Below are 13,430 nucleotides of genomic sequence, written 5' to 3' on the forward strand. Positions count from 1 at the left end.
CATCTGCCACTGTCTCCTTTTGCACTTGACAGGCTCGCTCAGAAACAAACTAATCTGAACCGACAGAGACAGGGTTCGCGTCCAAGGTTTGATAGATCCAGAGGGAAATCTCCTTCATACATAAATTGGCTGTTCTATGTTTCACCTGCCTCTTGACATGTTTTCATTTTGTGGCTTCTTTTATTATTCTGTGTCTCCTATTTCACTGTCCACCACTCCAGCAAATGTATCTGTTTTAGATGAAACAGTACGGACAGCTACTTGTTACTGAGAAATCAAGAGGTTAGAGAGCGGGTCTGCAAGAAGTAGCATGTGTTTGTTAATAACAGCCACAGTGTTGCGCTGAGGTGTCCTCAGGAAGTAATTAACTGTGATTATTTACACATTGTCGTGTGCTATTTTTTTTTTTTTGCTCTGTTTAATTTCATTGTGTACCTAATTTGTTTACCCTATAAATTTTTTTCCACAAACTCCTCCCTGATTATCGCCTCTTCACCGACCCAAACAGAGCTGCTGTGTAACCTCTTGGCTTAAAAACAAGGACTAGAACATTTCTTGGTCGCCTTTTTTTTTCCTGAACGTCTGCGTCATACTTCTGCTGTTCGCCTGTAGGGTACATGAAGTGTCAGAAAGAAAGTCCTTCTACGTTTAATAAGTTCTCATTAGCATCATCGCTCAGAAGAGACTGATATAAGACCTGAAATACTGAAACTCATTAGAGAAAAGCTTGAACTCCTGAGTGACACACACACACAGACGCATTAAGATTTTTGCTACACTAGATCCTAATATATAAATCATAGCGCTTTAATGACCATCAACTACAGTTGGCTAAATGACCTCATTACACTCGGCCCTGCTGAACTGTTGGAGTAAGACTGACCTTTATAGTTGCCGTATTGTAAGAGGAAGATGGTGCTTCTGTTCAAGTCAGGTTTTATTGATTGGAGATATTAGTAGATTCCCCTTGAGGTCTTTATAGCAATTAGATTTCAAATGTGTGTCTATTTGGAGAGCCATTCAGACTGGATTACAGTGGGTCAGTTCTTATGTGCATTCTGTACGCAGCCATTTCATCCCAACCTTCTTCCACTACTTTTGTACCAGTAAATAAACTTTTCCATACCCATTTTTAAAACCATTTTGTGTAAGCTTAGTAATTACATATTTTTATGAATCATTGAGATGAACGTAAAGATGCTCAAATGTCATAATTTATTGTAAAAATATGTTTTTTGAAGACTTTACGTTGCACCCTAGGTCTGCTGATTGTGGTCCTCTGCCCTTTTTAGGCCAGTTGACTCTTACAAAACCATAAAAGACTGTGATCCTCCAATCACACCAAAATAACTTGGAGAGACCTCCTGTAGAGACTGCTTACCACACACATTTTGCTTAACTTGTCTGAATAAAGTATAGAAAATTACTTCAAATTGTTATTCATCAAATTGCTTTAATAGCAGAATTTTGTCAAAAAAAATTTATGTCATTTTGCAACGAGTTTGTTGACAATAAAATATGCCTGAAATAGAGACTTGAAATGCCCCATTGGTTTTGCTCAGTTGGAAATTAATTCTAATTCTTTATTATTTTACATCAGATTTTTCTCCTTTCCAATGGCACTAGACATGGTGTCTTACTGTTTCTCATATCCTCACATTTAAGAAATACGACATTGGCTGGATATGTGTGATTAATACATCCACCAGCATTGTTAGGTACACTAAAGCAGATATTGATTGGCTGTAAAAAAAAAAAACAAAAAAAAAAACAGCAACATATGATAAAAATTACTTTGTTGACAAAACAGCATTCAAAGCATGGTTAATTGATCTTAAGGCATGTCTAAAATCTTTGCAGAATATTTGGTGTATTTCTTGTATGGTTTTCAGATACTTTTTGTTGGAAGACAGATTTCAGTTTCTCTATTTGTCCAGGTAACATATTATTAAGCACATATTGGATAATGTGTTTTTATGATCAGGTAAAATTAGCGGCAGAGAAAATGTACTGGAAAACTAGCCTGGGTTTCCGAAAAAAAAAAAAAAAATGTGAAGGACCTCCAGTGAATCCAGACGACAGCTGATCAAAGCCTCTTTTAAAGATCACACAAAATGTCTTGAAAGGGCTGTGCAAATGAATACATGCACAAGTTGTGAATTTGTTTATACCATATAATTCCCATCTTTTATGACTTCTTTAGCTTAAAAACAGGCTATCAGCCGACACTACAGGAAGTCACACCAACTCACTAGGTGTTACCAAAGGTAGCACATATGAGTGCATGATTGCATTTACTACCCGACTCCTTTTTCAAATTTATACATTTTGTTTGCGTAAGTAAGATTTCACAGAGCCAGCCTTATTTGTTGTTTAACAAATATGTTTGGAATAAAACCGTGTTGCTTCCATCTTTGAAGAAAAATAGCTTCTGAGGTTCATTTAACACCTACAACACAAAAGCATGTCCAAAAGAAAGAGGCTCTCTGTTTTCATTTGCTGACTACAAAGTCTTCCTGATGAGTTTTTCCAGACAGTTCTCGCACACAGCTCGAAGGGTGGTTGCTAAATAAAGTGACAGAACGTCAAACTCTGCGTCTTACGTTTTTCCACCGGTATTTCAATTTGAAAAAGAACATGTGGCTAATTCAGGCAACATCAACACATGAGGTGCCTCTTTATGCCTGAACAGATGGGCAGCAGGAGTTGCTCATCCGGCCTGTCATCACACCTCCTTTTTGTTTGAATGACTGCTGGTCTCTCGCGTCAGGATTCAATTATGGCCAAGACAGGTGTGTCTACTGCGTGTCCGCACAATTTCTCCATCTGCTTATGCTTTATTTTCTCTAGCCAGCAGGTCGATCTCATGTTTCTTGGAATGCTTCTCCTCACAGGTGTCCTGGTCCTCTTTTGCTCAAATATGGGGTGGAAACACGCAGGGCACTGCGCACAATGGGTCACAAATACAAACATGCTGTTCAAAGCACATCAAACAAGAAAAAAAAAAACTCAATTTGTCGATTAATCTGCTCAAGAAATGATTTCTCACAAAAAGGTTTAATTGTTTTAAAGCAATAGATTCCATTTAATCTATTACATTTAACAGTATTTTAGAAGAAAGCATCTTGTCCATCTGCATTCAGTGTTTTTCCCAGTTTTCTGTAAGGTGAAAGCTATAACGTGACCGTGTCGCCCTTCAAAAGGAGTACAAACAAAAGATAGGAGCGACACTTGAAAATCCCCTGAAAAATGTAAATATTTAACACATTATTTACGGGATGATGACCATCAAAATGTCCAATTTAAAGAGTTCTGATGACTTTTGTTAGATCAACTATATGCCCTATAGTATATTTTGTGTTTGTATGTTATTGAACATTGAAATGCCATTAAAGACACATTTGTTTTTCACCAGGGTGCATTGAGCATCCCATGTTTGTTGTTCTTCAAAAATGATAAAAAATTACTGCAGAAGAATTAACACATATAAACAACACATGCATTTTTGAGAACTGGTCATGCTTCTTGTTCCATTTATCAGTGAATTAATTTAGCCATTTCCAGAATTAAGTGCCAAGAAATGGCTAAATAAATAACCAATCAAATTTGAATTTTAATCATTGACCTCACATGACACTCCTCCCCGCATCTTTGCTGTGTGCCCTACATGACTTGTGGCAAACCTTTTTGTGCTACTTTTTGCAGCCGTCTTTCAATGACGTCTTTCTTGTTGTGACTCATCCATAACAGCCAGAGTTTTAAGTACATGACCAATAGTGTCAACCGCCAGAGTTACGGTTGACATTTTCTCTTATTCTGTGATTAATGCTGTGGTTTGCAGTTGTTCCGTTCTCTTGTCATTTTAAGTCGATAGATTGAGCAGTTTTCTGTGAGCTGTTCAAAGCCTGGGACATTGTTTTATAACCTGACCCTGCTTCAAATCTTTTCACAACACTGTCTCTGACTTGTCTGCTGATCTCTTTGGTCTTTTGATGTTTGCACAGATTAGTGCACAGGTGAACTCTAATTACTATTTAGATGGCTTCTCAAGGGAACTGCTTGCTTTTACTTGTGGACATCAGATTAAATGAGGGTAAACACAAGTGCACATAACATTTTTCTGATTTTTTTTATGCGTTCTGTTTTTGTTTTTTGTTTTTTTCAGTTTTTATGGTCTGTCACATAAAATCCTAGTTAAATACATTCACAAAGTACTGTAAGCATGCCAGTAAACACAGACTCACACAAACATTCGCTCTATATCTCTTGGTGATTATTCACTGTCATTCCAGTTTTTGAAAGAGATTCATGCCTTTGATGTATTATTATCAGTTCTAACCAAATCACTGAAGAGCATGAACAGAGCCCTCCTTCTTGGGCTTCAATGAGAGATGGCAAACTTTTTTCTTTTCTTATGCTGCCTTTCTGACATCCAGATATCCACAGAAGTGTTAACAGTGAATAGAGAGAAGGAAAAAGAAACATCAATTCCTGGTTAACTGGGTTGATGTGCTACTTAGCTTCACTTTTTGTTTTCTGTTTTTGAAAAAAGGAATTTCATTTGTCTTTTTTTTTCCTGTGCTGCTGCTTTTCACCCAGAGTCCCTTTTGTTATGACAAGGGAGTTTGAAATGTATCTTAAAAAATTGAAAACATGAGTATTTTTCTTTTGAGCTGATTATTTTACCTTTGTCTGCTTGTGCTCTCAACAAATGACGAATAGACATAGCTTAAAAGTCTTTTCAAATTGTCATGACTGATTTTCCACCTCATTTCACCCCAAACCCCTGTTGTCAAATCAGGGCATTGTTACTATTTGCCTGTTTTTGAGAGTGCAGACACTTACGTAATCCCCACAGACTTTCTTGCTTTTTCTATCAGTTTCCGTTTCCACTTACTTTTATCATCTGCCTCTCTGGCCACTTTCTTCCTGTTATCCCCATCAACTCATTAAGGAGTACAAAAAAGGTCATAGTTGCAAGAGAGTGTGCGAAATAGTTTCCTAATTGCTCATAAAACAGGGCAAACATAGCAGTTACGTTTTTAATGAGAGACAAAGAAGCAGTCTGACCTCTCCGGCCAATGTGCCTCAAGCATTCATCATCCCCGCCTCGCAGGACAGAAGAGTGAGAAGCAAAGAGAGTGTACTGCCCTCTATTGAGAGCAACAACTCACTGCAGGTCAGCAAGACGGGGTGAAGTGAGGTTGAGAACGAATGGAGTCCAGGATGAAAAGAAGGTATATTAGAAGAGAGAGAGAGAGAGAGAGAGAGAAAGACAGTAATGTATTGTAGACTTCAGCACTAAAGCTCTTATTGTTTGCAGCTTTGTTGTAAAGCCTGAATGCCTGTTGCAGATAATTGATTTGTCTGTAATTGCACACTAAAAGTGCAAACTACATAATTACTACAGTCACTTCTCCTGAGCTCAGCATGGGGTCAAGCTGTATAAAGTAGTGGAGATTTGTATTGCTCTAAAATTGTGCTTCAGAAACACAATGAATCTTTAAAAAGTGGTCGACTTGATGGATATAATTCAGTTCATAGCTTTTGATGAGACATTATTCTGACTTTACTTTTACTTTTAACAATGTTATTTGTTGTTCTTTATATCTATCCATAGTTGCATTCATATCCATATGCAATGTATGCAGAACTGTGTAAATATGTACACAAATGCATAAACAACCTCATTGTGATGGATTTGTCCATTCTGCAGTTTAAGATGTTTATGCAGCCAGTTGTTGCTAGCAGCCTAAAGCGTGTAATCTACCAGCTGCTTCATTGAGGTCAGTGTTTTCTCACTGTTGCATCAGTGTCAGATATAAATAAATAAAAATTGATTCACAAATTTTGATATTGATCTTTTTCATAATCCCTACTGTCAAATTTAAATACCCACTTAAGCCCCAACATGCACCTTGATGTTTGCTTAAAGTCATCTAACAAGTTGCACTAAAAGCTAGTGCGCTTTAATAGCCGCCGAAAAGGTTCTGGCTACATTCTGGCTGAATAGTAGAGCGATTTTCTTTACAGATGTAGTACATTTCAGGTTTCCAACAGACATTACATATTTAACAATTTCTCTCAAAATTTTCAAGAGGAAGCCATCTCAAAAACTAAATGCTTTTTTCTTTTTTTCACTTTTTTAACAATTCCCAAAGCAGTTCTGTAGAAACACACAATTGTGAACGAATCACTACACTCTGATCTAACGATCGACTATGAAGCCTGGCATTAAGGAGATGGGCAGAACACCACCGCTGGTGTCTCCTTTTGAAATATTTAGAAAGAAAAAAAAAAAAACTTAAAAGTAATAAACCAATGAAATGTGCTTAATGACACTCGATCAAATGTAAAATAGAGTATGGAAGTGAAGATGTTAAATGATTTATATTTATTTTAAATCTAGAAGCTCTCAAAACACAGTAACATTTGCAAAGCAAGGTGGTGGCAGTAGCATGCTGTGTGGGGGTGAGAGGTTCACTACTATTGGTGTATTGAAGTCGGACTATTTCCAGTTACTTTAACTTACCTCAGATCAACTGTGAGGACATTAAACCCTTGGTTTTCCAACAAGATCATATAAAATGCAACACAAACCGGCATAAGAAAGTAGAAAGCAGAATAATATTAACTGTTTGTTCCAAACTTCCTAGATCAATCCTGTTAAAAATGTGTTATTTAAAAGATTTATCTGTGTAAAATTTGTTGAAGAAACTGGTTATATAACTGACCTACGCTGAAAAAAAGAACATCCATCTATTATCCAACGTGTTTATCCCTCTAAACAATATGAAATCCAGGCACAAAATGTAGTGTATGTAAACTTCTCTCTGGAAATATATCTGTCCTAAATCCAAGCCCCAAAAGTCAAAACACTGGTTTCCTTTTAGAGGTGATGTATGCCAGCATCTTGTAGTTTTCACGGTCTGGTGAAGCCAAACATGACTGTGAACTGCTATCCTGTTGTGGGTTGTACCGTAATGCTCCCTTGAGTGCTTAGAGACGATATGCTACATTTTGAATGTACTCAAAAAAAAACAGTGGCTTTGATTAAGAGAAAGATTTGAATTTCTGTCAGTATATAAACTGACTGTGAATCGTGATGATTGCGCGACTTCTCTCTTGAGAACTCTCAAAAAACCTAAGTCTTACAATCCTCAGTATGTCCAAAATCCCACCAATTTTCCCCTGGGTTCATTCGAACCAAAACTCTTTATTCCTGTTGCTTAACCCACCAGAATCACCAATTATTTAAAGCTGAAACTGAAAAGCTTCTCTGACTGACCCAGAATCGCCGTTTCTGCCCTCCTCATCCACGCTGATTCTCACTTTCTGTAAGTGTTCTCCTCTTCCCCATTTATTAACAGCCCATCCTGAAAAATAAATAAATAAAATGCGCTTTGAAGTGAGGCTCGCATCGCAAGTGTGAACATACGGGAGAGCTGGAGGGAGACGTAAATACAGACTTACCCAAAATATGTTTAATGAAAAGCTTGGATCTCATCTCTGTCCAAATAACCCCCTCCTCTTGCTGAGTTTGATCTCTCTCCAGGTTTGTTCTAGTTGTCCCCTAAATTGCCCAAGCACTGTTCAAGACCATAATATAGTAAAAAAATAAAATAAAAATACACTTTGAATATTTTTTTCCCCCTGTTTTGTTCTTCAAAAATTATCCAATAGGCTTGACTTGTTGTTTTTTTCTGCCTCTTTGAAAGCATGAGTGCCATTTTAAGATCCCCAAGTATGAATAGTAATTTTCAAGACGGTGGGTATTGTTTGCATGCCACTGCTGGAAAAGGTATGCGAGTTTTGACATTGACACCTACGGGGAAGGCATTGGCTCAATCAAACAAAGCATTCAGCAAATCAAATATGGTTGCAGTATATTGTTTTGCATTCATTATTTTTTTCTCTCCGTTGTTTGTATCTACAACAGCAAATAGAAAATGATTTTCTTGGCCCGGGTGGTCTCAAGGAAAGATGTTCCATACTGTGCTGGAAAAAAAGATAATTGCTATTTTTTGACAGCATGAGGGTTTTGGATTTATTTGAGAGTGAATATCAATGACGAGATGATTATCTTTAAAACAGATTGTAGAGATTTGAATTTGAGGAAACATGCTGTTTTTGTCATAATATCAGAGAATGGTATAGATCGCGTCTCATAAAGCACACTTACTCTTTTTAGTCTTAAAAAAATTACCTCTGACAAGAACAATGTTACTCATCTTCCTCCTGAATTCATCCACCTTTTTTCCCCTCTATTGTCCTCTGCTTTATTCATGTTTACAATTTTAAAGACAGTCTTCCTGCTTCTCATCTTATTCCTCTGGCCCATGACTATTTCATGTCTGTCTTTGCTTTATTTCCTTCTCTCTTAGCTGAATTCACTCTGTGCCTCATTTCCGTTCTCCATGTCTTCCACAGAGTTGAAGCAGTGGGCTACCAGCAGGTTCTGCAGGTGGATCTGGAGGTGAACGGCTTGATGGTGACTCAGGGGAGCAGGGAGGTGACATGGCAGGTGGAATATCCACTCACCCGCACAGTGACCAGTGAGGTGCAGACCCTCATCCGTCTAGCACCGCAGGACCTAGGCGGGATTGTGCCACTGGCCATGGTAAGAAAGAAGTAGCTTTGCTGCTCAACTTTGACACGCCTGTGTACACTCTATGCTCCTTTGTGGCCAATTTCAGACCACCTTAAACTTTGTTACCTGACTTTAACAAAAGCTTACCTGGGCAGTGGCCTAAATTGTTGGATGGAGAAAAAAAAACAATTTTGTTTTAACACAAAAAAATCCCAGAAACAAAACATACGTTTATATCGTTTCAGGTATTCTGGTAGTTTTTAAAAGTGCTACATAAATACATTTGACATTGACCTTTAGCCCAGATTTATTAACCCTAAATGTGACGTGAAAGCAGTCTTTCTTTGAGAAGACTTCTGACTCTGTTTTGTATTTATTTATCTTCTTTCAGTTGACTTTTATAAACACTTTTTAGAGGTGATTAGGGACTTGGTAATGAGGCACTTTTGCCCCCATCTCATTTTATCTGAAAATGTTGCTTTGTTAAAACTAAAACTGAACTTATTAGTAGACACAGGAACTGTGATTGCAGTTCTTTCATCACCATTCAGTCCTTCCAATACATGTTTTTAACACAACAGTGACGCTGATATGTTTGCTCAGGAATGCAGCACAGAGCTTGCTGATTGAGGAGTTAATTAACGTTGGATTTTTATCTTCTAAACGCTGATGAATTTGCAGGTAGCATCATAAGACTAATTATGTTCTGATAATGAAATGTAAACACGATAAACTGTTGTATAATTGATTTTTCATTCCCAAATGAAAGAAAAATCTCTGCAAAGATGAGATCAGAGTAGTTTTAAGTGTTTAATGATTCTTTGTTTTTAGTGGTAACAGTCACTGAAAAGCTCATCGAACCTGGGAACTTTCAGTTTTAGCGATTTCAGTTTGGTAGAAATAAAGACAAACACGGGTTTTGTTTTCTAACGTGACGTTTGCAATGTGATCATTATAGTGGGATTGAAGTAGATTACTGCATTTGCAGTTGTAATCCATTGTGTTACCAAAAAAAGAAGAGCATACATATCATCAAGCCATTTTATATATCAGACAAAAATAATCCTAGTAAACGGCAGCAGTTTTGACATAATGATTTAATTTCTGAAGACAAACATCTGTCCAGGGATTTATTCATCGTAGTCTTAAAGCTCAGCAATCCACTGTTTACAGCGTTAACTCTACATGCATCAGAGCTAAAAGAAAATAGCATTTGGAGTAAAACAACTCAGCATGTCAACAGATGTGTTTTGCAAGGCAACATTAGAAAAAAAAAACATCAGGAAACTATTTTATGTTAGAGGCCAGATTTTTATCTTCACTTTTTGTGCCAAGATAAATGACATCAATACCTAGTGTTTCATTATTCATCAAGTGCACTATGCCACTAAAGGGCAAAAGTGCTTTCACAGTAACTCCTGCTTTTTAAGACCAAAGCAATCACTACAAGGACGCTAAGTCGAACTCACATAAACAGTTTGATTAGTTCAGATTTCACGTCAGCATTCAACTTTGTAGACGCATCTTTCATTCCTGGTAGTCTGCAGTATTTGTGCCTACATGTGGTAGAAACCTGTGTTTGATATAACTTTCATATCCCTGTGATCGCTTCTGACCTGTACTCCCATGGAGGAGAGTACGCATCCACGCTAGCTGCCTGCGTAATGTGAAATCCACAATCTGTGGTTTTCTTCTTTGTTGTTTAAGTTTGACAGCCCTAAAAATTGCACTAACACTGTGACAACTGTGTTAGTGGCACCACAAGGGAAAGTGCAAGGATGATCACAAAGACGGGGAAAAACACGCACAAAAGTAAAACACTTGAGAGAAGAAGGCAAGCTTCGGTTTGGCATGTTTATAAAATCTTTGTTGGGAATTTTCTACTGCGGGGCAATTTCTAGGAGTTTTGAGTCTCGGTTTGTCTTGATTGGAATCATTCTTAAAAAATGAACGCTTTATAATTCCCTACTCAAATCTAGATGCTTAGCATAAAAACAGTAACTAGGTCTATCCGTTTTCTGCAGGTTTTATGGTGTGGAGTATTTTTTGTGTCTATCTTGGTTCTAAACTTATAGTGCTTTTAAACTCGGAAACATTATTACAATTGGTGACATTTCCATCACAAACATTGTTTATTTTTGGAGATTTAATCTAACAAATCAACACCAGGTGGCAAAAATGTCTAAACATAAAAATGAGTGAACTACAACTACAGATGATATTTCCCGGTTGACATGCTCTGTGTGTTTTCAGGCACACATTAGGTTTTGCCTATGCAACGCAAATTAGGTACGGCCCAATCTGTGCAGAACATCTTCCAGATGTTTGCTGTGTCCATTACATGTCATGTGGCAAACTGCAAAAAGAATATCTTATGGCTTTCTTTCTTCTTGCCACCGTTCTATAATGCATACACTGGAGAAAGGCAAAAGCAATGCCACTGACGGGGGCACATCCAAGTCAGCTACCCCAGGCTCAAGGTAGAGTGGGGACCCAAAACCGGTCCTTGAAGCTATTGATTTGAGCAATTTGAGCTAAATCGGTCAGAAACAACCAGTCAGAGCTAGGAGGAGAGCGGTCTTAGCGCTGTCAATCACGCTTGTGTATTCACTCCTCACACCCTTTCCCTTGATCTTTGCTAAGCTGCAACTCCTTCCCTGCCACTGAACCTGCAGTGAATGCCCAGCCTAGAAGACATGCCCACCTATGATGGCAGATAAACATCTTTCCTATAACTGTAAAGTGACTGGCCTGGCCCCTGACGGCGCTAAGAGCTTCATCCTTACTCTGATTGGTTATTTCTGATCAAGTAGTATGTTTTTGTGGATGGCAGTAGGGCCACAGGGACGAGCCAGAAGAGCTTGATTTTTCTCCCAGATCGTCTGGCTCATTTTCTGATGACTGTTTGAAGAAATGTGTAAAAATTATATAAGTTACATTCTGCATCTGTAAGTAATACTATGTTAATTTGTTGTTATTTTTGACAGAACAGAAGACCATAGTCCTGGTGTTTTAAAAGAAAATCAAACTTGGCATACATAAGTTTGCTTCAGAATCATCCTAAGACTTTTTTGATTTTTTGTTTTGTTTGTATTTTAAAAAATCTCAGATTTTCATTCAACTCTATCCGTAATTACATGCATGCACACACTCACCAACTCCTAAGGGAAATTCAGCGAGACAAATTAACCTAATAGTTGTTTTTTGGGGCCTGGAGGAGGAAGCTGGAATACCTGGAGTGAGCCGAAAAAAAATAGCAAACTAAGTGCTGTACTGTATGAATGTCCAGATAAATTTAAAATGTCTGCTCTGTATCATAACCACAAATAATGTTTGTTGTTTTTTTTGTTGTTTTTTTTCCACAATAAAATGCGTTTCCTTTGGCATCTAAGAGAGAATGAAATAAAACTGCAGTACTAAAATACATCAATTCCAACCTGAATTTAATACAGCAGATGGGGAGAGAAACCATGAAAGCTTTTCATTTACAATCTTAAAAGACAGTGGGAAGACCTGCCAGCAGAGTGTGTGCCACTTTTTACCGCATCCTCCCATGAATTTTTGATCCCCCTCTTGCCACGCTGTGCCTCTCTGTTCTCTCATTAGAAGAGACAGCCAGTGTGGCCCCCATAGCTCTTTACAGTACATCATTAGCATTTTATTCATAGCTTCTGAAACTAATTCTATTTCAAACCTTATATCGTTAGCCGTGTGCTCACTGTCCCTCAGTATTATAATGAAGGACATTAACACAAAGCTCTGCATTAACTTTTCTGTGATCATATGTAAGCACATTCTTCTAGAGTTATTTTATGTAGGCCAAATTGAGCTGCTTTTTTTCTTTTCTCACTGCATACAGGCGCCTGGCAGATGGCAGTATGCAGAGGAAACTAGGACTTAGAATTAATAAACAGCTGCGTTCTTGTTGTTTGGAGAAGAAATGTAAAGAAAAAGGAACCTCGTATGTTTTATTTACACAAGTCTGTTTTATTCTTTACTCTTACAGTTTATACCATAAATATTAACACGTCAGCCTTTTGTCCACGTTAAGTTGGAGCTAAGCTGGAGGAACAGTAGAATCAAAGCCCAGGAGATGAAATACTGTGCAAACGTGACTATTACATGGAAACCAGGTGAGTACCAATCAGCAAAATAGCGGCAGCTGAGTGGGGGAGCAAGGGTAAGAACCTGAGAAGATTAGACTAACAACATCACAGAAACATGGAACAATTACAATCATTAAATAACTATGATTAGCCACATATTTTTGGTTGGATTTTATTAGTCGCATGTAGACCTCACCACTGGCAGACCTGAGGGATCAAGATTGTGAAGGCCAGGCGATAACTTGAGACCGAATCCAGACCCAGACTTCTATGGCGTTGTGACAAAGACTATAAACCAATGAGAGCACTTTCAAGAGGACTGCTGGAATCATTCGATTATAGTCGTTGCTGTAATAAAGATATTCTCCCGATTCTAAAGCTAACATTTACCTTGAACTAACTCATCGCACTATTTAAACCGTCTTTTTCAGTTAGTAACTTGTACGTAAGCAGACTCTAACAATGTTACACTTATTCTGTAAAACCTGGAAAAGCCAGACAACAAAACTCTGAGGAGCACACACATCCAGCTAAGTATTAGTTAACTTAGCATTAGCTGTAGGCATAGTGAGTGGAGGCGACGAGTGGAGGCGGAGGACTGTTTTTCTGTCTGTATATTATAAAAACAGAAAAATAAACAATATCCATATGTTTGTAGTGGGAAATGTTTCTCTCTTGCGTTTTCATCCCTCATGTCTTTTCATCCTCTGCACATACCGTGTAGACACAAGTAA

The 13,430-nt window shown here is 37.8% G+C and overlaps 1 protein-coding gene across 1 annotated transcript in view; it reads left to right on the forward strand.

Annotated features, from left to right (window-relative positions):
* The window catches only part of LOC103147499 (transmembrane protein 132C-like), a 153,273-nt gene that overhangs the window by 113,481 nt on the left and 26,362 nt on the right, over positions 1–13,430 (forward strand). The window contains exon 5 of the mRNA XM_007565883.2: positions 8,431–8,620. Coding sequence (XP_007565945.1) covers positions 8,431–8,620 — 190 coding nt within the window. The remainder of the gene's footprint in view (positions 1–8,430; positions 8,621–13,430) is intronic.

This window comes from Poecilia formosa, unplaced genomic scaffold (genome assembly GCF_000485575.1).
Source record: "Poecilia formosa unplaced genomic scaffold, Poecilia_formosa-5.1.2 Scaffold6, whole genome shotgun sequence".
NCBI classification, from domain to species: Eukaryota; Metazoa; Chordata; class Actinopteri; order Cyprinodontiformes; family Poeciliidae; genus Poecilia; species Poecilia formosa.